This window comes from Doryrhamphus excisus, linkage group LG23 (genome assembly GCF_037039965.1).
Source record: "Doryrhamphus excisus strain RoL-2023G ecotype Guam linkage group LG23, RoL_Dexc_Guam_v1.1, whole genome shotgun sequence".
Lineage (NCBI taxonomy): Eukaryota > Metazoa > Chordata > Actinopteri > Syngnathiformes > Syngnathidae > Doryrhamphus > Doryrhamphus excisus.
This window is the reverse complement of record NC_136379.1, coordinates 2,969,066-2,996,195: the sequence shown is the minus strand read 5'-3', so window position 1 is coordinate 2,996,195 and position 27,130 is coordinate 2,969,066. Positions and strand designations below refer to the sequence as shown.

Below are 27,130 nucleotides of genomic sequence, written 5' to 3'. Positions count from 1 at the left end.
AAAACATGCATGTGACTCCAAATTGTCCACAGGTATGAATGTGAGTGTGAATGGCTGTTTGTCTACATGTGCCCTGTCATTGGCTGGGATAGGTTCCAGCACACCTGTGACCCTAATGAGGATAAGCAGCATAGTAAATGAATGGATGGATGAATGGAGGTTAACAGTAGGATTAGTTTAGGGGTTTGGGTTGAGAGGTAGTTTTGGGGTTACTGTTCTGATTAGGTTTGAGTTCAGGGTAAGTGTGGGTTTTATAATATCTAATCTTTGATTCAAACAATCAAACAATACTAGCTACAGTAGCCACATAAGAGGGTCAAAATATCTGTCAGTATAAGATATGCCTTTATTCGTCCCTCAGTGGGGAAATTTGCATTGCACAGCAGCAAGAGTACAGAATCAGTTAAGCAGTACAAAATACACAATATAGAAAAATAAACAATATAAACAACACAAGTATTAACAAAATCATCAGTTTTACCCAGAGTTATATACAAATACAGTATGCAGATAATATGAAACGAGATGAGATATATGACCAGTCTATGCACTGAGATCTTGCTAGTGAGTTAATATGAGGCATTATAGAAATACTTCACATAGAACTTAATATATTGCATTTAGAGCCTTAATATTGCACGTGGAGATTTGATCAGTGAATGGAGTCTGGAGTAACTATACTGAATATAAAAAACAAAGTATTGCACAGTAATATACAAATCATATCAAATCAATACATCTTTATATCGTCAATCAAAGCTGAACATTGCCACTTCTGCAAAATCTGTGCTGGTGTGCCTAATGTTGTGTCCCATCTGTGTCCTTTGTTCCATGTTGCTGTCTTTACCTGTCCTGGCCCTTTAAGAGGAGATACTTCCATCTAGGCGTGTTTCCTGCTGCCATTGACTAACGTGGAACTGGCATCCTGCGGGGTGGAGAATCACACCAACCAGCTTTACATATTTCTCTTACAATCATTTCACGTCTTTATTGTTTTAATAAGAAGATTGATTGAACGTTGACAGGTGATTGGCCTCTGATTTCATTCATAAGCTACTCGCTGCTTCTCATGCGTGGACTTGAATGTCAGCAGGGTCAAGGTTCGCTTCGACACGGCTGGATTATTGTTTTTTTTTTTCTTAATGTATATGTGAGGAAAACATCTGCCTTTGGATGCGACCCTTCCGACAGGGCGTGAAGGAGCCAGCGTGGGAGCGTCGTCGTGGGAATGAGCTGCCGCAGAAACGAACGACCGCAAAGTGGATCATGATGATGTGACTGCGCCTCTTTTTGGGAAAATGCAGAAATGTGTTACGCTGTTTAGTGCATAATCTGCGGGATTGAGAGCCGAAAAAACAAGACTATCTGAAGTGCGTGATCATCAAGTCAAAGAACCGTCATGTCGGCGGTGATGATAACCAGGAAGGTGCGGAAATGGGAGAAGCTGCCGGGCAAGAACACTTTCTGCTGCGATGGACGGGTGATGATGGCCCGGCAGAAGGGAGTCTTTTACCTCACCCTCTTCCTCATCATTGGGACCTGCACTCTCTTCTTCGCCTTTGAGTGAGTGTCCTCCTGCTCATCACTTACTATTGTTTGCATGATAAATGCTGCAACATTCCCAAAGCATCCACGGTATCCCATCAATGTTCATCTTCAGTCAAATGTGTCATTCATTTCAATCGGCAGATAGTATACATACGTTAACTGTCAAAAAGTCAAGTTAAAATGATTTTCTGCATTGTCTATAAACCCGAAAAGCAATTTATGAGCTTCACTTCTACACCCTAAATCCATAATTAATTACCACTGATTGCTGTGTTTTGTCATGTTGAGCTCCCTGCTGTGTATTTGACTTATTGTCATGTGATTGTCAGTCTTATTTATGTTGTCCTGTCCACCAGTTTCTTACTATAGCTTTATGTTTGACCACACTCTATGAAGCATTTCATATTTAATAGATTATTCTCGTGTGAGACTGAAAGTCTGGCCATCAGTTTGGGTGTTTTCAGTCCGAGGCTCCCAGAAGACAAGCAGATTGTTAGGTTCTACAAATATGGCCAACGGGGGTGTGACATGGGACTGCCAGAATTCTGCCAAATTGAAGTACAAAGTGTGAATTGAATTCTTAGATTCCACAAATATGGCCGACTGGTAGCCCCAAGCCATTGTCGGGTTGTTTTGGAAAAGAAGAGCAAAATGTAAACCAGATTCTTAGATTATATAAATATGGCTGACTGAGTCAGGTGCCATAGGGAACCCTAAACCCAGTCAGGTTGTTTTGGACTTAGGTCATTCTCCTGAAAAGGACACCAAAAGCGTGACTTGACAAACAAAAATGAAAGGGGACCTATTATGCTTTTTTCCACTTTTCTGACCTGTAAATGTAGTTAGAATGTTGGATTCTCGTGTTAAATGAAGCCAAAATCAGATAAAGAGGTTTGTGCATTTGGAAGTGAGCCCTGAAAAATGTTTGAGATGTCTCTGAACGCTGATTCGGATTTCCTTACATGGGTGTTCCCTGTACTAGCTGTGCAAGCTATTATCTGTACAAGATGGGTGGGACCAATCACAGCCAAGTGGGCCTTGGGTGGAATAAATTAAAAGAGACCATTTTGGAGATCCAAGGAACTACAGATGGATAGATAGAAAGACTTTCTTTATTGTCATTGCACAATAACACAGTTGTGAAATTGCCAACGAAATGTCGTTGCCTGGCTCCCGTATAATAATAAATAATAAATACAGCTGGGATAGGTGCACATTCCTGAAGCTCTAGAAAGTTTTCTGTGCCGGTTATCTTGTGTAGCTGCTCTATAGGAGTCCAGAACTCGATGCAAAGGTCCAAAATTGAGCCTATAATCGGTCCCCTTTTAAAGCTATTTTCTAACCAATTTGCATATTAAAATGAAGTATCACTTGTTCTGTTTCAGTTTGAGGCAAAACCTTGTCATGTTTTGGTATATTTCATGGCAGCAGGGCCTTCCTTACTGAAATTTGAATTGGAACATTTACATTAAAGGGGACCTATTATGCTTTTTCTATTTTTCTGACCTAATAAATGTTGTTAGAATGTTGTATTCTCGTGTAAAACGATGGCAAAGTTTCAGCTGATGAGGTTTGCGCATTTGGAAGTGAACCGTGAAATAAGTTTGGGATGGCTCTGAACGCTCCGTTTCAGCTTCCTGTGACGTAACAAGGAGCCGGACTTCCTTACCTCTGGCTCACACTGACTCCGTCATGGGTCGTATGCCATTTTTGTGTATAGCTGAGTCCACAACTCAATACAAAGGGCTGAAAAATTACCGCAATAGGTCCCCTTTAGATATGCTCAAATTTATGTACTTAAAAAATACTTCATTTGCGTTTTGTATGCGAAAGTAAAGGGGTTTTAAGTCAAGCTTTTGTCATTTTTTTAAGTCAAAAATTTGTCATTTGCATCAGCTTGCATTTGACTTAAATCCACATTGACACAATTAAAACTGTCAGCCAAGAAAGAAATGCCTAGGAGCCATAAAGTAACATTAGCTCATTTGATCAGATACATTCCATAATGCGGTCTAACTAAAGTGATGCAATAGATTGATACCATTTATCTTTGAACCGTTTCTCCTCTTATTCTTTCCTCTGCTTTATAAATTTTGCATCTGATGGCTTTGACTTAGTTTTTCCATGTTTTGTTGACACAAACAAACTGCACTTTTATCATCATATCTAACTATCACTCAACTAACCTTCTTGCTATTTCACTATAATTGTGATTTTGAATCGGTGTCACTTTTGTTGTCTGAATTTTGATGGAAAAAAATGAGAAATAACTTGGAAATGTCTTCCTCGATTTAAATATTAGTTACATTGTGCGCGGACTATGCTGTTTGTAACTTTTGCCAAAGTAATGTACATGTACAGTACTTTACTTATTGTATACTGTTCTAGATGCTGCAGTAAATTGTGTTTCATGCACAATGACCTGTGAACTTGGGAAAGCACAGCAGTTGAAAGACAATTACCATTGTTTTGGGTTATTTCCTCCATCGTCCTTGACATACTTTTGCATGTCACAAAATGGTGATGCACAATCGTGATGAATTTGACATGTGATCGTGTTTTTAACACAACAGACACTAAACATATTCAACACCGTCTCCCCTGTTAATGTAATATGTTTGCAATACATTTGATATGATTACAGCTTTAGATGACTGTAGTCTGTGAGTCAAGCCCCCTTCTGTGGCAGCCCTTTCAAAAGGTGGAGCAACCATTTGTCTTGGAGACCACAATCTTTGCTGATTGCTGCAAGCAAGTGTACAAACCTACGTATACCCCGATTTGTACTTCAATTTTTTTTCCGAGCTGGCGGGGCCCTGCCCACCTCATTTTGATCTGCACTTTAATGGCCTCCTGCCTCGTCTAGACAGAAGGAGCTGTTGTATGCAGAGTAGAAGTCACTAGTCAGACAACGTGGCCATTCTGGCCTGGGCGGGGCTCTGCAAAGACTAATGGCTGGAGAGCCGTTGGCATGCTGTGTTCATATTACATCCCAGAATAATTATCTCTGATGGAGAGGTTGATATTACAGGCTTAACCAGGAGCACAGTGGCCCCTAGCTTCAAATTTTAGGAACGCAAGCAGAACATTTAGGGCGGCACACACTGTTAAGATGTTGTGATAGAGTCATTGTTTTAAAGCTGGATACGCTACATGTTAAACAACTAGCGTTTTGAAGACGCGACATAATTATTATAAAGGTGACAAGTTGTTAAGTGACATTAAAAAAATTAGCACATATCCATGAACATGACAGTCATCGTAGGTTTCCGATGTGACAAAAACAACCTCCAAACGAACCAGGTTTGTTTGTTTTAGACACAAAATTGTACTGTGGTAAAAAAACCCAAAACAAAACAAAAAAAGAGTCACTTTTGGAATCTGTGGACCAGAAATTTGGCGGCTAACTTTAGCTAGCAGGCTAGTTAGCTGCTGCCAGAGAGACACTGGAGCCAGGCAAAATGTGTAAACAAAGATGGCAGAATAGTGGAATTTCAATATGAGTGATCATACACGCTGACCTGCGTAGGCTGAGACTGTGACAAGCTGCCGTTAATTGGCTACATACAGTGCATCCGGAAAGTATTCACAGCGCTTCACTTTTTCTACATTTTGTCATGTTAAAGGCCTCATTCCAAACTGTATTAAATTAATCTCTTACCTCAAAATTCTACACAAAATACTCCATTATGACAATGTGAAAAAGTTTTTTTTGACATGTTTTGAATTTATTAAAAATAGAAAACAAAAAAAAATCACATTTACATAAGTATTCACAGCCTTTGCCATGAAGCTCAAAATTGAGCTCAGGTGCATCTTTTTTCCACTGATCATCCTTGAGATCTTTCTACAGCTTAATTGGAGTCCACCTGCAGTAAATTCAGTTGATTGGACATGATTTGGAAATATAATAACTGTCTATATAAGGTCCCACAGTTGACTGTGCATGTCAGAGCACAAACAACTTTCAAAAAAAACTTTTTCACATTGTCATAATGGAGTATTTTGTGTAGAATTTTGAGGTAAGAGATTAAATTAATACAATTTGGAATGAGGCTGTAACATGACAAAATGTAGAAAAAGTGAAGCTCTGTGAATACTTTCCAGATGCACTGTATTTCACAGACTATTTTTCATTCTCATGGTAATAAGGGACATCTCTGGTCAACTCGATACAGAACAAGTACTTTTATGTGTGAATTGTGAGTGAAAAATTCACTCACAATATCTCATATTTTAGTTGCCAAATGCGACCATTTAGTATTAAGATTTTTTAAGATTAAGATTTTAGGATCTTAAGATATTTTAAAAAGTCGTCAGTACAGAGCATGTAAGGATGTGCGAAAGAATTGGATCCAGAATCTGGATTGAACAGAATGTAAATGTGACTGTTCAAGTTATTCTTCTCAGGCCCATCGAGGTTTCACATGCAAGTGAAGACCATCCCCGAGCCCCACGGGGCCACGGACAGTAGAACAGAGCCGGCAGTGTCCTCCTGAAGTAGGCTGGCTTTGATCCTGAATTTGTTTTGTCAGCGGCTGCGGGCACCCTTTTTATTAAGGGGTCAATCTGTCTTTTAGCTGCTGTTAAATTGTGGCAGGCCGAGGCCACACGAGTGGAATGGAGCTATTTGTACCAGATAAGCAAAGCGAGAAGGTGCATCCAAGCTTGTTTGTTTGCCGAGTGCAATCGATTTCTTATGGGCTTAATCTGTTAGTTTTAGACCCTCTTCATCCATTTTCTTTAAAGGATTACGTTTACTGCATTCCACATAACTGAAAGAAAATTTTAAACTGCAGACTGGGAAGACTGGAAATAAGAAGTTTGTACTGGGGCCAAATAAAAATCTCTATCTGTTCCAGTTAAAATGGTTTTGTTTTGGCTGTTAGCATGACTGCAGCAGGTTGGGAGCTTCTAATAAGGACATATGGAAATGGCAATTTTCACCAACATGTTGTCAAGTGTAGTGTGTAAAAATCTACTGTAGGTTCATTTAGGATGAACACGGCTTTCGTTATAGAACAGTGATTCCTAACCGTAGGGCTGCGGCCCAAACTTGGGCCTCAGGCGCCACCTATAGGCCCTCGGCCTAAACTTGGGCCTCAAGCGCCACCTATAGGGCCGCAAAAAGGTTTGAGTTTTGCACCAGTGGTCCGCGAGGGCCATGGGACTGCGTAGACACCATTGGTAGGCTAGCCACTATGCTACTGTATGTTATTCATAAGATGCTCGGTTACAGTGCAGCTTCCGACCAGATGGTGGCGGTAATGTTTCACTCAGTTGTTTAACAAGCTCACAGAAGATCAGAAGAAGACATTCAACTACAGTTAGCAATGGATAAGACAAAAGTCGTGACAGTGTACCCCGCCTTTCTTTCCTCTGCGTTGTGTTCTGGAGGTTGTTTATAAAAGAGGGAGTCTCCATGATCTTTGGATTCATCTGCATAAAACATATATGAGCCGTGCGCTCTTCTACGAGTTCCCCGCCTCTCCTCGTCCACATTGGCAGCACGAGTGGACCAGGGGCACGTGCGTACCGTGACGCGATGACATCACCGCATGTTGCACACACTGATACAACACCCGCACCATAGAAAACCTGTACATATCATATTTACACATACAAAATACAACAGTAATGGTTTGTGATTTGGTGAAATGAACAGTTGAACGTAAGTACAACGTACAATTACAATTGTAAGTACAATTGTGACTTCAAGTACGGACGGCTTTGTAAATGGAGGAAGCGAGGCAGAGCCGAGTGTGTGGAATGTGCTCTGACCCTATCTAAAAACTAAATATTGGTCTTTTTTATTAATAAGCCTGACTTAAGCATTCACATTTTTTCTTGCTTGATTTGTTCCATGAATTAGTAGCAAAAGGTTGAATAATCTTTGTGATAATCACATGTCATCATATCATGTTATTCCTTAAAGTTTATTTAGGTTTCAGCTTGTTATCTTGTTAAACTGAGTAGATTTGATTTATTTGTGATAATAAATTTTATTAGTGAAAACAAATGAATGAGATCATGAATGAAATATATACAGTGTTAATATTTAATGGCCCCGGGCCACTTGGGCCTCGTCATCAAAAAGGTTAAGAACCCCTGCCATGGAACCCATTTTCTGTGACACTGCGCTCTACTGGCCTGGCATGCGCATTACAATGGTCTAAGTTGTATTTGCAGGTCTGTGTGAATGAGTGCTTATACAGTAAACCTTGGCTATATCGGACTCGGATATATCGAAAATTCGCTCACAACGGACAGATAAAAAAGAACCGATTTTTCTGTAATGCATTTCCAATAAAAATTCATTGCATATATCGGATTTTTTATAACGGATTTCGCCTATTTCGGACAAAATCTCCAGTCCCGTTCCAATGCATTTCCATTAAATTTCCTTCGCATATATCGGATGGCCGCATCGTGGCGCTCCGATTCGCCGAATCGTGACAGGCCGCTATACGACGTCATTTGCAGCGTTGCCTGCGCGATTTATATTCACGTTTATTATTCAGATTTAGGACAAATATAAAAGTGAGTGACGTCAATAATACTAGCACAGCAGTGAATTAGATCTTAACCTCACTATTGGAAATAACGTAGGCCTGACGGGCGTAACAGGGCCTAGCTTAATTAACAATTTGTTATGCTCAGAGTCCAATAAAGTTAAATTCTCATTACCTTACGTCTCTTTTCATTGCCCAGTCCAGGTACATTGGAAACATAGTCAAGGAAGTGCCTTTTTATAACGGATAAAATCCGATTTACGCATATACCGGATATAAATCCGATATATGCGTAAAACGGACATTTTCCGATATACGCATATAACGGATTTCGCTTATATCGGACAAAACCAGTGGGAACAATTGAATCCGATATATCCGAGGTTTACTGTAGTATCATAAACATACCCCACTGTTGGTTATGCTAGGTTTCATTATTGCACGCCTTATTGTTCACTTGATCTGGCAGTGCATTTGTGTGTGTCGCATGTTGATTGTCACACATGGAGCTTGGCTTAAGGATCAAGAAGGCGGGCGGACGAGGCTAGCGTGTCATATGTCCGTCCGCCCCGGGACATTGAGCCACCAATCTAGAGGAGCATATGTGACAAGGCTCATCCTTCCTGCCCTCTAAGCGTGCACGCTGCCAGGCGGAAGCTCTCGGTGTGTCCGGCTGTTCACTGAGGGTGTGTTGCAAGCGGAGCAGGACGATGGGAGTCTGCAGAGAGGCTGCGGCTCTTGTAACCAACACCAGAGCCTCCCTCTGCGTCCAGCCCCACCCTGTCTCCATGTCAGCCAATTGGAAAGCAGCGGCTGGACTCGGCTAATTTAGCAAAATCTTGATTTATGCCCCTTTGGAGTCTGTGCTCCATTTAAGGTACAGATATCTACCGGCTTTGTCACCGGCTTCCTTTTTATTTTTATTCAGTCATTTTGTATTTATTTTTTTCTTTAGAGAATGCCAAATAAATCTGCTGTATGTGGCTCAAATGAAATCACCCAGTTCATCAATATTGTTCAATTTCCTCAGCAAAAATTCCATATTGCATGATGCAATAACTCTAATCCTGTATTTAATCCTAGAAAAACAGACCTATGATCTTAGTCTCCCATGTTTCATAGTTCTCATATGGTATTTAAATGTTGCATAACTGGCAAACAGATTTCAACTAGGGAGGGGGGAACAGATTGTATCCGCCGCTTTTCATACTCTGGATTAGGATTTCCAAGAGTTTTGCAGGATATCTATCTAGATGAGCAGATAGTAGCCACGTATCTCAGTAGAGCTGGCAGTGGCCATTTTATTTGGCATTACACCTGAGTGCACTAAAAGCTATTTCTGCAATGTTCTCCCCGGCCACTTCATTAGGCACACCTGAATTAAAAATTATACCTTTACATCCATAATAAAGTGAAGTTTTAATTGAAAATGTATTATGGTTGTAGTTTTCACAGGTGTTTCTATTACACTGTCCCCCTGATGGAAGCAAACCTTGGTATGATGTATTTCCATACAGGCACAATAATAATGTTAAATCAACACTGAGCATTAGAGCATTATTCATTGTACAGATTCATTTATAATGATTCATCCATGAACTTTTCTAAAGTTTAACCTTATTACTTGATGTACCGTTAAATTGTATCAGCCACACAGTGCCAGAATTCCTCAGAAATGGTCTTCCATAAAGACGGCAAAGCCTGTATGCATTGTTGGAATAAAGCAAATCTATCTGAGGTTTCGGCCTCTGCAAAGCTTCTCTCTCATAAGATATTTATCACGGTGCATTTGCAAAGGGACAGCAGAGCTTGCTCTTTTTGAAGTTTGAGATGATTTCAGGCTGTGCCCTATAAAAGAAACCTGGCAGTCAGAGTCTACAGATGTTTATATGACGACGTTGTTTCACAGGACTCCTGCTGTCGCTGTACCGGCACAGCCAGTTGCATTATTCATGACTCCTGCAAGTACGTTTGCAACTGTGAAGTATTAAAGGGCAGTTCAACATTAAACTATAAAGTATATAAGCCACTGGGGCATGACAGTGCAATCAGTGTGTTAAACCAGGGTTCAGTTTGCATCCTTGTTTTGGAGGCTTCTGTGTTTTGTTGTGTTTGGAACCAGAACCGAGTAGGTCAGGGGTCGGGAACCTTTTTGGCGAAGGCATGAAGGCCAGATATTTTAAAATGTGTATCTGTGAGAGCCATATACATTTTTTTTAAACAATGAATGCAATAAAATGTGTGCATTTTTATGTAAGACCAACAGTTTTAGATAATGGGCTCTAATTACGTAGACCAGGCACACTACCCCACGCCAATGGGGTGTGGCCAGCACACTTTCGTGAGCAGCGCAGTGTCTAATAATAAATAATAAATAAATAAATACTTGTTGCCATTAATACAACTTCTGCTGCTGCATAGTTTTGCACCGTACTCCGTAGATGTATTTCATTCTTTTGGCCATCTTCGTCAGAAGGCTTGGTTCTGCAGCTTTAGCTATTTGACTAAAGGAGGAAAGTTTACATTTACATGTTTTTTTGACATCTCAATGACCGAGGTAGACTACAGCATTACCCAGTAATAATAAAGTTTTGGTGTTTGACCTGGAAAATATCATCAGGAAAGATAGATATGGTTGGCCGTATTGCAGCAGAATATAGATGGACGAATTAAAATGCATAAAAAAGTTGTTGATTTTGAATATTATTTTTAACAGTCATTTCTGTGATGTTTACTTTTAAATGTTAGCAAAAATAAATTTTTATTGTGGTAAGAAATGCTTGAGAGCCAGATACAGTCATCAAAAGAGCCCTACCTGGCTCTCGAGCCATAGGTTCCCTACCTCTGCAGTAGGTCAAAGTCTGTGGGTGACACACCCAGACACGCACGCACACACACACACACACACAAACACGTGTCAGAGGGGGAGCATAGGTAAGAGGTAGTACGTCATTTATGTCTCTTATGGCTTGGATTTCATGACTGTGCAATATATAACCACCTGATTGCAACCTTCATGCATTATGTCATGACATATTTCCAGTTGTACAATTCAAAATGTTCAAAAAAGAATAAGAAGAAGCATCATTTATTTCATCCTTTCTCTTCTTCACCTCTCAGCAGTTACTGGTATTTTGTACACTCCCTGTGTTTAACATGTACCAGGTTATCAAAGTAGTAAAATCAACTTATCAAGCTGAATAATATTCAAATGTGTATAGCGTATGCAGACATATAAATAAAGGTGTAAAAGTGAACAGAAATATTGTGCATGAACTGCACACGTTGCTTTTTAGCTTGTTTTGGCAACATTTATTTCAAAGACGGAGTGCCCTTGATCTTCAACACCTTCGCCTTGCTCCTTTATGATAAAGGACTTGTGATAACTTTATGATAACATGATGAAACATGTTGACTTTCATGATGAAAGTTCAGTGTTTTGTTGTTTTAATATATCAGAATTGAACTTCCTTCAATGATAGGAATGCTAAAATGTGGCCTGTAAAGTACATAGAGGATAGTTTGACCCTGAAATTACCTTTTGTATGATTTCCTACAGGAAAAATTGTTGTTCGACAAACAATAGAGATTGCCCTATATGTTAAAAAAAAGGTGACCTTTCACAAGTAAATACAAAAGTACTAAGGATTTGTCATTATCTCTCATGGACTTTGAATAATGCTTTTCTTCCAGGAGATTCATACAAAGAGTCACCACCGTATGGCAATCAGATCAATAAGACTTGCTTATTATTAATCACCCCCTTACATCCAATCTAGATTAGGGGAATCATTTAAGATGTTTCTCCTCAATCTGTGACCAGTGACCTCACAGAGTCTGTGTCGCATCATCAGCCTGCTCCTCCTGAACAGGAAGCACTTACAGGAAGGAAGGAAGTGCAGGCTTGATGAGAATGGATGATAGAGCGTATGACTCAAATATGAGGATTACGCTTACAAATGGACTTGACGTAATTTCAACTCGTTCTATAGTGTGGGGACAAAGCAGCAGTGCTAGAAAACTGATCAGACCAGTTTTTCAGGTATGCGTGCGTGTACGTGTGCGAGCGCTCAGGCATTTGTTAATCAGCACACTGTGACATCACTGGTGGACTTTGATTTTTGGTTATGTTATGCAGACAGTCGGCTTTGCTAGATAATAATGCACAATTTTGACTGGCACTGTTAGAAAATTGAATCAGTTTTGTCTTTTTTGTTGTGGTTTTATGCAGTGCTCCATATTGATCTAAATTTTATATTTTATTTATATTTATATTTTAAGTTTATATGCTGATTCTAAACTGGAGAGACACTAAATGCACCAATGAATGTCTCTATTCCATCAGCACCAGAGTTTCCTATCACAGCCAGGCGTCTGGCTAAACAAACATAAACAAAGCCTCAAATATTTGTTGGCAAAAACCAGCTGAACTTATACAGGCTGTGGCACCGCAGCTTGAAAGCATAAATACTCTGTGCTTTTAGCTCCATGTGGGGTAGATGAGCCAGTTCTTGCCACTATACTGTACCGTCCATTGCAGCTATTACAGTAGATGCCCGCCTGGTCATGTTTCAGCCTTCACTCCCCCGCATCTTTGTGGATTTCTTTTTGTTGTTTTGATTGGGAATTTCATTTTTTGTAATGATTACTTAAATATAAAGTGTTTTGATGGCGCTATCAGCAGGGGTGCATTCATTATAGGTGGATTTGGGCAGTATAGTGGTGAGGTGATTTATGGGTGATTTATGCTAATATATCCCCAGTCCTCCAGAAGGCGAGGGCAGGGTGACATGATGTTGATTATTCAGTCATGACTTTATGCTCTTATGGTTTACGACCTCATGCACAGAACATCAGTAGACAATATTCATGATGTTGTTGTATCAGGCCTTCTCTGGAAAGACTGTCTTCTTGTTTTCTCCCCAGATGTCCATACCTGGCTGTCCACCTATCTCCCGCCATCCCAGTCTTCGCTGTTGTGCTTTTCTTGTTTGTCATGGCCATGTTGCTGAGGACCAGCTTCAGTGACCCGGGGGTCCTACCTCGAGCACTCCCAGAGGAGGCCACGTTCATTGAGATGGAAATAGGTGAGTTGATATACTTATTTTCTACACCATTTTGCCAATGTCTCCCAGAAGAATGAAAGCCATATTTATTCATGTTCTGTGTGTCCCAATAATTTTGTCCCCTTCATGTAGGCCAGGGGTCGGCAACCTTTAATATGATAAGAGCCATTTTACCCCCTTGCCCACAAAAGAAAAATAGCCTGGAACCACACATGCGTGAGAATTATGCGTCTGCCACGGTTTTGGCCGTCAAATTTGGAGGGAATTTGATAGTATCAAAGTAGTTTAGATAAGACAAAACAACTTCATGGAGTATTCTTGCAAGTATTGGAGATCAACTTACATAAATGTACGTGTAAATTACTGTAAACTTACCTTATTTGTTTACTCTGGCCAAACAAGTTTCCATGCCGCTGTTTTTGAAATGATTTCTCATATAATATTCAAGCATTGCAAAGGGAGCCACAACAAAGAGGCTGAAGAGCCACATGTGGCTCTGGAGCCGTGGGTTGCTGACCTTTGCTGTAGGCGGAAGTGCTTATATTAATACTTCAGTGTGTAGGCTGAGCAAACGATGAGGCTGGCTTAATAAGATTTGTCTCTTTACATCGCTTACAGTGGATGCACAAAATAAACAGCTCATTACATGCTGTTCCTTCTTTTTCCAAAACAAACTGTTTGGTCCATAATGGGAACAAATACTCTTCAAGCAAACCCAATCATTCCCAACTCCTTTACTTTCTCTTTTTAAAAGGAATTGTAAACTCCTTGTGCAATATTTCCTCCTGACTGCCTGCTTGCTTCCACTGCTCAGCCTTCGACTGCGGCCAGGATTCACAGCATCCGTTTTAGCCAAAATGGGCCGCGGGTGGAGACTTGTGAAAGAGGATGGCTGTTAAAGCGGGATGCTGAAGGCACTCAGTCCCCTTGAGGGACTGTGGTTGGGGGGGCAGCTGGCAGCTACCCTCATCTCAGTGCCATGACTCATTCAGCTCATCATGACAAAAAGGCCCCGGCGGTTTAATTATTCTCATGATGAGCCTGCTAGAGAAGACTGTCCTGCATCGAAGCCACTTTAACAAACAGGACATTATCACAAGCAGTGGATCTGCGTTCTTTCATGGGAAATACAGTACTGGTTCTCAAACGAGGGTACCTCAAGGTCCAGTGTTTTTTTTTTTTTATTCCCTGGTGTTTCACGTACAAGAACGCTACCGACAATTTTGTTTTTGAACAGTATTCAATTAAATAGCGATGCTAGATTGCTGTGTTTTGTATCATCAACATTATTTTTTCAAGCAAAAATGTTACAAGCGAGGGGGTACCTGGCTGCAAAAATATTTCAACGGGAGGTAGTCAGGCAGTCAGCAGTCAAATGCTGAAATAAAAAATCCTGTGTAAATCTAGCGCTCACCACACCTTTTTTTAGTCCAATGCCATAGGTAGCTTTTTGTCTTGTCCAAATAGCAAAATCCTCCAAACGTAAAACTGTACATGCAACACACATGAGACTGAAACTTGAAAACATTGCTATTCCATATTTTCTGAACATTGTGGAGAATCTGCTTCTTGCTGCAAATAAAGCGTCTGCAGTGGCGTGGTGCTTTGTCCCTGCAGCATGTAAGCGAGTGTCCCCCAGGGAGGAAGGCTAATATGAGGAATATCATCCTCTCGGAATATAAAATAACTCTACCCGACCTCAGCTCTGCAGCCTGAGGGAGTGGCATTACTCCCTGTGAGTCATTTTGTGTATGCCCTGTTATGTTGCCAGTTTGTAACATTAACAAGATATGATCATTTCCCAGCAGTGACTATTGCTTGACTTGAGCTGCTTTAGGCATGGAGGCTACAGGTAGCAAAGATGGAAAACCACCACGGCCGTAACATTAGGTAGTCTGTACCCAATGCACAATCTTAAGGATGTAACGATCGCGCCCTACTATCGAGGTAACGAGGCTACAACGCAAACAAGAAGGTCGCGGGGGGAGCGGATATCAGCTGTAAGAAAAGGAAACACTGTCAAAAATGCTCGTTTGCCTCCACAACGGCAGTTTAATGACTCCAAACCAACCCACATATCATCCCCTCCCAACCTAACTAACTAAACTTCCCACCCGCCAACAAAGACAACCGTGAAACACCAACTTTATCCCGAACGTTTACCCCACCACCCCCACCCCGAAAGGGTCCCAAAGTTCCCCTAAGCGTCAAAGTCCTCAAGACAGAGGGGAAAGCCGCAGTTCCACTCACAGACGTGCATCCACCTGTCAATCCACCTGGCGTTAATCCCTGGGTCCGGAATCTTGTCCAAGTCCAAAAGCTCAAGCAAGAGAGAAGGGAAAAGGAAATCCCATCAGATGGTCGCTTGACAGATTGGTCCTTGTGGCTCGAACGCCGGCCGGCTCCCAGGATCCCGTTGGTGTGTGACGTCACTACCTTTTTTTTCCACCAACCAGCCCGGCGCGCCGGATGAGTCTTCTTAAATACACGCCCTCTGCAGGCGTGGCTTCTCACCGCAGTAGCCCTTTGCTGATGGTGAGGATGAATGACAACAATGATGAGTCTTGTAATATATAATATATAATATATATATATAATATAGTGACGTGCTTACGGACCCCACTACCTCTGCTGATGGACTTCTGTGCCCATTACAAGGAATCCAACACAAGAGTTGTATAAAATGTTTTAGCGCTAATTAGAGTTTTTATTTTCCGCAGAGGCCGCCAACGGCAATGTCCCCAGCGGCCAGCGACCGCCGCCTCGCATTCGCAACGTTCAGATCAACAACCAAATCGTCAAGCTCAAGTATTGCTACACATGCAAGATCTTCCGGCCGCCTCGAGCATCCCACTGCAGCATCTGCGACAACTGTGTTGGTGAGCAGACAAACGTGTAAAAGTGTGGCTCTATCTTTAAATAGACAGGGTACTAAGTAGTTGTTTTGTTATTGTTTTGTTTCAAGTGTGGTAAAAATAGCATGTGCTCATCTCATCTTCCTTTCCACTTTCGTTGTAACAACCTTGTTTAAATAAGATAGGCATTCTAAATAGATAATGACTAACTGCCCCACACCTTAGAACTTTAAACCTTAGAGTATTTATTTGTTGTTCATAAGGGAGTGCCATAACCTTTTATATTAAACATAAAGAATGTATAATAGCAGAAAAGTTTAACTTTGTTACATAGGAACTAATGGAAGTACTGAAGATTTGTTGCCAAACGTCCTTATATGGGTGTGCCCAAGCACAAGCCGTGTGTGCATAGAGTGTGCATACAGCAAGCAGAGGGTGTTTGACCAATCACAGCAGAGTGGGCTCTGTGGAGGAGGGCCGGTGATGGAGTAAACTACAGACTGTTTGGGCGGAAGGCAGAGAAGCCAAGGAAGCTGCAGGAAAAGGTGCGGAAACTGGGAAGATTTGGCCAAAAATTGCAATATTTTTGGATTACTCTGAATTTCCTCCGTGTTCCTGAAAGCAAAAGTACCTTACTAAATTCACTATGGCTCGTTGCCAAATCTACATTTTATGCAAATGTGTGCATAATAATAGAAGGGGTGCAGCATGGACTCTTCCTTGGCCCTCCATCAAGTTTCATTGTTGCATAAAAGCCTTCTAGGCAGAGCAATAAAAAGGCAACTTATCCGTCTGTAATATAAGCTCATTTTGGAAGTCGCCGTCCTCTGAAACCTCCAGCTTATCCCCAAACAAACTGTAGCCTTGCTACTTTTCTTCTTACAAGCATAATTTTTGCCATTTTATATTATTGTTATGAAAGCAAGCTCACTCAGGCGACGACTGCTGCGGAGAAACATGTAACGTAGATGTTTCTATTTGTTGCTCCAGCCTTTTCTGGCTATGACGGAAGAAGGGAGGGAAAGGTCAACACTATATTTAACCAGCTTATTTGTACACATTTTCACCATCTTAATCGTCCTTTTTTGTCCCCTCAGACCGTTTTGACCACCACTGTCCATGGGTGGGCAACTGCGTGGGCAAGAGGAACTACCGCTACTTCTACTTGTTCACACTGTCCCTCTCACTACTCACTATTTACATCTTCACCTTTGACATCGTCCATGTGGTCATGCGTGAGTATCCCGCTTGTTTGAGATGTCAGATGCTAAAAGAATGTGACTGGACCAGAAGGACCAGTTAACTAACCATCAAACGCCTGCACACGTGCTACACAAAAGTGACGTGAAAGACTCATTCAGGGAATAGTCCTGGGGCGTGACATGACGTGCATGTGATAAATATCCTTTTCTACCCTTTTTTAACCTTGTCTAGATGACATTGGGACACGTGTTTTTGTTTTTTTTTTAGCTTGGTGTGTTTTCCATAGCTCTTTGTTTTGCTCTGTTCACAGGCTCGGTGGATGATGGCTTTTTGAACACATTGAAGGAAACACCTGGAACATATCCTTTTTACACCTACCATACAGACCGAAAACCTGCTGAAAATTTGTGGCTAGCGACATTCTGCAAATACGGTGCCTCACTTTGCACCAGGAGATGGCGAACATCCATAACGTTAATTTGAGCAACATTTGTGGCCGTTTCTATATCTAATTGAAATGTTTCTATTCTTTGAAGACCCTTGTGCGTGCGTGGTAGCGTGTCTGCTCGCCATCACGGTCCACATGCAGCATACCTGAGCTGAAGCTTTGCTGAACTGTCTTTGGGGTGGGAGGAGAGGACGTGATCGGTTGCCAAAACACTGCTAATAGTGATGGGGTCGCGGGAGACTCCTCCGCAAAAAGTACACAGCTAATAGATACTGTAATTATGACCTGAGAATACAATGACATGGATGAAGAAGAATATTCCCAGTCATGATAGGTGATCTATCTATGTAATAATAGCAGTAGTGATAGCAGTTGAGGCAGGAATGATGTTCAACATCCCACTGTCGATGATGATGATGATGGCTGGGTTTGCTTGGGAGACTAGGAAGAATATCGCTAGATTTGTTGCTTGTCAGTTTTGAGAAAATATGTCACCAAAAAGGTTTGGAATGTCTCCAGACAAAGTCGCTCAGTCACGTCTTGCTCTCGTCAATGTTAGTTTTGCCGCTGGATAATTATTTTGCAACCCAAGCCATTCACAGACCATTTAACATTAACGTATTCAATATTTTAAAATAGTTAATTCAATATTTTTATTATAAGATGTTTTTATTTGTATTTCTAGTTTTTAAAGTGTGTTGTTACTGTTTCCTTAACTATAAATCTCACTGTGCTGGAGGTGCTGGTGTGTTTCTTCACCCTGTGGTCAGTGGTGGGCCTGACGGGCTTCCATACCTACCTGATCTCGCTTAATCAGACCACCAATGAGGATGTAAGTCATAAGAAGTCCATTCACATTTTGTATATACAGTATATTGATATTGTTGGTCTTGACTACACATTCACAGTATGAGGTACTTTGTTCCGTTTAATTGCATTTCAAACAAAGCACATGCGCAGTTACACATTTACAGAGCTCAGTTCCTCATAAGGTCCTTAAAATTGGCTTGCACAAAAAATGTCAGCTTCCTTATATAAAAAACCCTGTAAAAATATCACATATTAATATTTTGCCTATTTAAAAAATGCTTCAATTGGCAATAAATATTAAATATTTATTCTATATGTATTTTTAAAAACTTTTTTAAAGACACAACACCATTCTTGTGGGGGAAAAATACATTTCAAGTAGTATTTTATTATTATTATTTATTAGTATTATTAGTATTAGTATTAGGGACGTCTGATCAGTTTAGTTTGGTTCAGTTTATTTCGAACATTACAAAAAAACATTCAGAGTACAACAAACCAACCAAAACCAATACAAAATAAAAATCAGGGTTTTATACAGAATTCAATACTGATCAGCCATGAGTGATATCAGTTTATACTGACACCGATACTGAACACATGGATTAACCCAGTGTTAAGCCCACTGTTTAGCACGCAGGCCTCACAGCCAGGAGGGTTCAATTCCACCCTGGGCCATCTCTGTGTGGAGTTTGCATGTTCTCCCCGTGCATGCGTGGGTTTTCTCCGGGTACTCCGGTTTCCTCCCACATTCCAAAAACATGCTAGGTTAATTGGCCACTCCAAATTGTCCATAGGTATGAATGTGAGTGTGAATGGTTGTTTGTCTATATGTGCCCTGTGATTGGCTGGCCACCAGTCCAGGGTGTACCCTGCCTCTCGCCCGAAGACAGCTGGGATAGGCTCCAGCACCCCCGCGACCCTCGTGAGGATAAGCGGAAGAAAAGGAATGATGACTGAATAAACGATGTTTGTACTGTTAGCATTTTTACTACACAAAAAACATGAATTGAATTTGATGCATGTTTTGGAGTAATAGGAATAAATATCAAATACACTGTTCAATTGCTGTTAATTTTTAGCTGTTCTTTTTGGTAAAATCAACTGAATAATTAAAATAATGGCATTTTCAATGTTTTTTTTTAAATTTTTATAGACGTTTTTTGCCTTTAGGAACAAAGGTGTGGTTTTCTTGTGTAGAGTTGCCATTTTAGGCAGCAGATTGAGGGGCCAGCGATAACAATAACATTTTTGTTTTAGTCCTTCCTATGTAATTAACATCACTGTGCTGAGATATGTTCCTCGTCATTGAAAGTGTCACGCTGATAGTGTCGGTCGTTAGGTGTCAAAAGTGTGTGTGTTCGTATGGCTGGTAGGATGAACATTGACGGGCTGTCAATGATTTCTCAGATGACAACGCTTGTTACCACAAGCGGCACTGCCTTCTTCACAACCGAAGGACTGGGCTTTGGTAAAGTGTGGATGTGGCAGGAGATCATAACAACAATATGTACTTAACTTCTGAAGAGAAGTGGAAAGTCTCTGAGTCTGGACATGGAGAAAGCATGTGGTAAAACATTCCCATATCTGACACTTTGAACAGCTCGTTTTTATGCAAGCCATTGGATGATTAAATTGGCCGCATACTAAAGTTCATCAGCACTGAGACAGAGCAACGTGTCCAATCAAGTCAGCTGAGTCATGTGACAAACTGACTGCAAAGCACTTGGATTGCTAAAAACAGCCTGAAACGAGGCGCTGGAGTCGCCAGGACGGCAGACGCGATATGCTGGCATGAAACATATCAACATCCTCCTCTTAAAAGGATGTTAGAATCGAGCTGTCGTGACTCCTTTGTGGTGTTTAGGGGAAGCTTTTGAGGAGAAAATGTGGAGATGTACAGTATTGATGGATTGAGGAAGGGAGGGACGTGAAGATCAATATGGCAAAGTATTGCATCTTTGTCATGCATTATTGATGCACTCAAGTCAAATCGTGATGCTTTTCTTATTTTTTTCTTTCTTTACAATTTAGGTTTTCAAATTCCTTGTCATGGTGTAATTTAAGTCTTTTCCTTGGTTTGCAGGGGGTCTTTATACATTTTTATGAAAATAAAATCATTTTAATTGTAATATGAGAAAAAAAACCGAATGAAAATCAATTTTTTTTTCAAGACTTAAAAAAGAATGTGTATTTACAATGACTGAGAACCATTGTAGTATTGTATGTATTGTAGTTTTTATACTTTCAATGAAAAAGGTATTATAACACAGTCTGTGTCATACGATTGTTATCATGGACAAAATCTAATTCTAGCATGCTGTGTGACCAGTGACACAAAGCGGCTGCTGTATGAGATGGTGCTTGAATGAGTGTCTCCCCTACAGTCAGTCATTTTCCTGCCATCCCACTTCTGACAAAGACCAGGCTGGCTGAGCTTCTCTGTAGAGGCTGTAGAGCAAGAGAGTGCGCTTCTACTTTTTTCCTGCTTTAATGTTTAATTCATAGCTAGCTTTTTAAAAATGTTCTACCACAACGGTTGTCCTCATTTTTTCCCCTCCTATTTAATGAGTAATGAAGCTGTGTAATGTGCACCTTACAGTGTGCGATACTGCTCCCTGAGTGGAATCGATGGCTGTTGGCCCAGCTGGTTTCCATAGCCGTGATTGGCCTAATAATAGATGCATCCATACCTGCAGGGGATGGGACACCTGCCAAAATATCCACCGTGGTAGTAACAGGGGAGTGTGTGAGGTTTTTTTTACCTACTTTAATCAACACTACTAAAGTACTAATGTATTGCTCCTCACATGTAGCTACAGGAGGTAAGAAAATATGGGAAAACATCTATTCTAAACCAATACGGACATACTCAAAATGGTGGACTTATTTACCTAAACAACAAGGAGGATAAGGCGGAGTCGAGCAATCACTGAAAAAAGAATTCTGAAAACATAATGTGTAACTTTAATCCTGATTTGGAGTTTAGGGGAGAGTGGAAAAGAAATCCCAGCTGGCTTTGACCACGTGGTGCTTTATGGACAATATATTCCACAACACAGCAGCAACACAACCAATGGTGTAACAGCGGAGGGCACAAACTGCTTAGCCAGCCTTATTAACATTTTAGTATTTTGTTAGTTAAATAGAGGTGTTAATAATACAACACATGTATTTATGAAAGGATAGCTTCTTGTTGCTAGGCAGCATTCACAGGGCACAAGTGTCACAACTCTTTCATTCTTGCTGTTTCTGGAAGGATATTTACACTTTTACACATTTAGACGTTGTCTCATTTTCTACTGCATCATCAGATTGGCTGTAACATTCCTTTTTTTGGCACATAGCAGTATCCTTCCTTTAAAGCAGGAATCATTAAATCCTTGACAAGATCCTTTTTAGTAGGTCAAAGCTTAGCCTGTGGGAACAACATCTAAAAATAGAGCTATGCTTTTGAATAAGGTATAAGGCCGGGGGAAATGGTTTTCAAAGGAACACTGGGCTCTGTTGCAGATGTCGATGAATGATTTGGACTTTTGTCTTTTTTTTTTTTTCACAGATCAAAGGGTCTTGGTCAGGGAAAAACCGAGTCCAGAACCCATACAGTCATAAGAACATCATTAAAAACTGCTGTGAGGTGCTGTGTGGGCCCACATACCCGAGGTAAAGCAGCATGGCCACCCATTAGGATGCATTCAGTGTCCAGGTATTAACTGATGGCTGTGGCGTCCCTCTAGCGTCTTGGACAGAAGGGGGCTGATGCAGGAGGATTCACCGGTTGCTGCATCGTCTGCTGTAGCCTCCCCTTCCTCTTGCCCTTCCCCTTCCTTTTCCTTCTCCAACAGCAGCATCCCGCCACCACAAACCACGGTACCGCAAGCAGTACACACGCACACACACACACACACACACACAACCACCACCTTCCCCCCATTCTTCACATCACCCAATCTGTCTAAAGTGAAGAAGAGAGACGGCAACATAAAACATAAAACATAAAACGGTGTCTAAAGCACAGACGGGAAAAGCAAAAGACTAGGAAAAGATAAAACCATCCGGTGGCTAATGAGCCAGTGGAGCCATTTTGGGCCCACTTTTATTTCCTGCTCTGGTTGCTGCTTTGAAGGCGACAATGCAGAAAGGCAGCTTATGAAATCTTTATATTCTTAGTATTTTGTACGCAATACATACAGTTGATTAAAAAAATGTAAGACTTACACACGGCCACACGGTACCCAGTGGCAAGAACTGGGTTTGATTCTCTGTGGAGTTTGCATGTTCTCCCCGTGCATGCGTGGGTTTTCTCCGGGTACTCCGGTTTCCTCCCACATTCCGAAAACATGCTAGGTTAATTAGCCACTCCAAATTGTCCATAGGTATGAATGTGAGTGTGAATGGTTGTTTGTCTATATGTGCCCTGTGATTGGCTGGCCACCAGTCCAGGGTGTACCCCGCCTCTCACCCGAAGACAGCTGGGATAGGCTCAAACTTTTTACAGCGGAGTACCCCTTCTGAACATTTGACCTGAGCCTATGTAACTTTACTCCTGCACGCTTACGTAACTTGAAATATTGAACATAATGAATAGATGACTTCATTTTATTGGAATTCGATGTAAAAAAAAAATTAAAGCAGTTTTTGTTTCCCCCAAGGTGTATTAAAATGATTTTTGACAGTTTTTGTCATTATGAAAAAAATGCTATATTTTAAAATAGTTTTACAGGATTTTTATAATTAAAATCTGACTTAATTTTTTGTAATTTTTTCTTTCTTCTCATAATTTTAATGATTTGAAAAAAAAATATTTAGTTTTATTTGATTGTATTTATTATTAAATTGTAGTTTGTTATTATTATTATATATTAGAGTTTTTCCCCAGTGTGGCCCTATGGTCCTGTATGATTATTTAAATAACCTAAATATGACTCCATACAATGCTGGCATCTGCCCACATCCCATTTTTCCGGTTCCTGTGTGAAAGGCAAAGTTCTGCTTGGCCTGTTATGGCATTTTTGTCGGATCTCTGCATGAAAAGGCCGTGGCAACAAAGAGCTTGACTTGTGTCCTCTGTCTACAGAAAACCACGGCGCCGCTCATTCCGAATGAGCACACACCTGACGACGCCAAGTCCAGCATCGCTGCCTTGGCAAAGTCCACCTCTTCCTCCCCCACGGAGGATCGTCCTCCTTCAAATGACATCCCGCCTTTGGCTTCCCCCGAGACCGATGCCGAGACCTCTGTCGCCAAAGACAAAAGCCACTAGCTGCACCTGTGGCGTTACAGACATCCTCTTGAGTCCTGTACGGTCAGGAACTTTAATAATCCGAGCTCAGTTACTCTCCTCTTCCTCCTCTTCCTCCTCCTCCCCCTCACTCCTGCTTGAGTGACACATCCTCCTCAGGGAGAGGAGTGATTTCACGGAACGTCAGCATCTTCCCGAACACTTGACAATACTCATCCAGGGAGGAGTGCTAGCCAAGGGCACGGAGGAGATGGGGTAAGTGCTCATGGCAACGCCCCAGAAGCCCCAGTTATTTAAAACATGAAATGTGAGTGGCCGCTTTACTCCGAGTGGCCCGGCAAGGACAATATTGCTTTTCCACACGTGTAAATCCTCATTCAAGTACGGTCTCTGCACACATTACACGCCCTATGCAAATCAAGAAGGCTGGGTGTAAATAGACGTCACACACAAACACAAACACACACACACACACACACGTGTAGCTGACATATTGTAAAGGATCCATACAGTGTCCAATCTACCTTGTATTCTGGTAATGGCTGCATTCAGTACTGTTATAGCAATGGCGACGCCAGTCCTTCCTTTTTAGATACATTGCTGTTCATGGGTGTGTATTATTATTATTATTATGATTAACACATGATGCTTTATGCACATGAAACATCATCTCCCTGACATCATGTGTGCACGTGTGACCAAATCTTGACTTTTGATGTTCTTGGACGCTAGTAGCAACCGTGCCTTACATCGGACGCAACAGATGTCAGCAAACAGTATTAAATAACGTTGATACTCTCAAATGACGTTAAGGGCGCGTTCACACTTGTCATGTTTGGTTCAGTTAGAAGGAACTTGACTTCATTCGTTGGTACTTTACTACACCAGTAATACTGTACCAATGTCAACACTAAACTGCACCAAAGTGTGCATACAGTACCAAACCACAAGTATGAACACAGCCAAACACATTTTCTAACGAAGCCGTTTTCAAAGTGTGAGGCAGGCCAAATAAAGAAAAACTTTTTTTTTTAACATGCTAAGCTATCTTCAGCTACAACCAGAGACATCAATGCATTGATTCTTACTTCCTACAGCAAACAGAGTCTGGGGTGGGAAGAAAACGTCACACAATATGCACCAGAAAATCACATTTTTTCGGCCAGGCCCCAACAGTATGGTAGGCTACACTTGGAGAACACATACTCCATTTATTTCCAAGCTGAAAGTCAGATGTGAAGATTGAGACTCATGTCCTCGTCATTAAGTAGACCATGGTTAGCTCAGCTAAACATCGGTAGTTTGGTGGTAAACAACAAGAAGGCCCGGAAGTGTCATGGTGGGGTCGCTAAGGATGCTAGTCGCCTTTGCATTTGGATTCCCCCAGCATGGAAATACTCCATTCTCAAACTGTGGTATGTGTATCACTGGTGGTACAAGGGAACACCACATATTTTGAAGGGGGAAAAAAAGAAAAATTGTATAGGAGATTACTATCACCATGAAATATGTATGAAGCTGCAATTGAATTCAAGTTAAAATGTGAATTATTAAATCACTCTTAAATACTGCAAGTACAAGGCACATGGTCAAAACTAAGTACTGGAACTGGTACTTGCAAAGCACAAACACATTCAGGTGGTACATGTATTAAAAAGTTTGACAAACACGACTCTAACAAATTAATTACAATAATTTGGGATGTCCGGTATTGGCGTTATTTTCCAGAAAACCGATATGCCAATATCAGTCGATATCAAAATGTGTAACACGACATATTCCCTGTGTATCGGTTTTCATGATCACACGCGTGTCATCATAAGCTAACTCCTTACCTTTCATGATTAAGTGTATAAAAAAGGTAACCACTCACCAAGGTAAAAGCGATGAAAACAAGCCCTGAGTCGTACTGTTTTGAATGTGTTTCTGTCTACTTGCACGTACCTTCTCGGCAATATTCGTGCTCATCATGCTCCTTTTTGAAATTAATGTCACCAAAAAGCAAAACACAAACAGGCACAGTTAACTTTTTGGTGCTTAGTGACCTAAGGTCTTGAGAGATGTTTTCTTCATAAATCCCAATTCCATGACCTCAGGTGACCCCACATTCATCCAACACGAGGCGCTAATTAACATTTGTCCCAGTGCTTTGATCTGGCCCATGAAATTAATTTACATGTCTTTTTTTTGGACATCTGCAATGGCATCTGCACTTTTAGTTGACTAATGAATCCTATTTTTGTCTGAAAAAGCCACCAGCAGGGCGCATTCCTCCAAACGATTAGACTGGCCAAAATGGATTGTATCCGCATGTATCTCAATCTTCCACCACTCCCAAGAAAACTATCAAAATGATGTATCTTCCTGAACGTATCACTGTTTTTTTCATCTTCGAATTAGTGTGTAAAATCTTCCAGAAAGGGATCAGCTGTTAGCTTCGACGAGGAATGAGTAATGAGCAAAAAAACCAAGCAAAGCCATGGTTGAATTGTACATATATTTCCAGGTAGACTTGATGCTTAGCACGAAAGCAGGCAAAAGCAGCGAGGTTGACCTCCAACCCAAATCATCAATCTTGACTGTGAGAAATAAACATGGAGAGATTGAACGTTGTAGTCGCATAAGGACAAATGCGATAAAGCTTATTTTTTGTGTTAGATTGTGATTGTGCGCTGTTTGTGTTTGTATGCAGGAAAGAAGAAGTGTTAGTGGATTATACATGTGTAGGATGAATTATCCGGCCCAGCCTATTATCTATTAGCGTTGTTGGTTATTCTCAACACAGCCAAACAATTCGTGCTGAAGGAAAGTGGGGATTTTGGCAGCTGGACTGATACCGGACCCTCTTAAAGGACCCTTGTTTTATTCCACCATATTTAAAGAATAAAGCAAAAGAAACATCGTATAAAAGGCTGAATGTATGTGAACCTCTAAATGAGGTGACAATTTCTAACAGTATGATTTTTATTTGATGTGATAAAAATGTCATGATCAGATCTGAATGCTCTGATATACTGTATATCTATATATATATATCTATATATCTATATGACATGATGTATACAGATACATTAGTATTCCATTTACGGTATTTATGTTCACTTTGTTGGGTATTAACACTGTGATTCTACTACGTGTTTCCTTCCAGTTACTCTCCACTTCTTTTTACATGATCAATATGTCTGGTAAATAAACCATATTGTCTTACTAGTCGTGCTTTCTAGCCAACGCATTGATCATTTTTTTTCTAAAACTTAAAATCCATTTAAGTTTGTATCAATTTATTATTGTAAGTATATTTACAATAATGTATTTAATTCATTATTAATGAACCATATTAAATACGTGCACCTTCATAAATAAGATCTTTTTATTTTTAGATTTGGGTTAATCAAAAAAGATCCGTAATCAGGGAAAAAGCTGAAAGACACAAACCAAAATAAGTA

General features: G+C 40.7%; 1 protein-coding gene across 2 annotated transcripts; it reads left to right on the top strand.

Moving 5' to 3' along the window:
• The first annotated feature begins 679 nt into the window (after window positions 1-679).
• Window positions 680-26,896, top strand: zdhhc9 (zDHHC palmitoyltransferase 9). 2 transcript variants are annotated; one of them, XM_078788612.1, is made up of 9 exons: window positions 680-1,563; window positions 12,987-13,147; window positions 15,847-16,005; window positions 17,079-17,216; window positions 17,495-17,543; window positions 18,362-18,464; window positions 22,002-22,105; window positions 22,180-22,312; window positions 23,520-26,896. In XM_078788612.1, exons 1-9 carry the CDS (start codon window positions 1,400-1,402, stop codon window positions 23,703-23,705), a joined length of 1,197 nt encoding a protein of 398 aa, XP_078644738.1. In that variant the 5' UTR covers window positions 680-1,399; the 3' UTR covers window positions 23,706-26,896. The 2 variants fall into 2 exon arrangements, with proteins under 2 accessions (XP_078644738.1, XP_078644739.1); XM_078788613.1 differs by lacking the exon at window positions 680-1,563 and adding an exon at window positions 11,939-12,102.
• The last annotated feature ends 234 nt before the right edge of the window (window positions 26,897-27,130 follow it).

Coding starts and splice junctions, on each gene's coding strand:
- zdhhc9 (XM_078788612.1), top strand. CDS start 1,400: ATGTCGGCGGTGATGATAACCAGGAAGGTGCGGAAATGGGAGAAGCTG. Junction 13,148..15,846: donor GTTCATTGAGATGGAAATAG/GTGAGTTGATAT, acceptor TATTTTCCGCAG/AGGCCGCCAACGGCAATGTC. Junction 18,465..22,001: donor ATCAGACCACCAATGAGGAT/GTAAGTCATAAG, acceptor TTTTTTTCACAG/ATCAAAGGGTCTTGGTCAGG.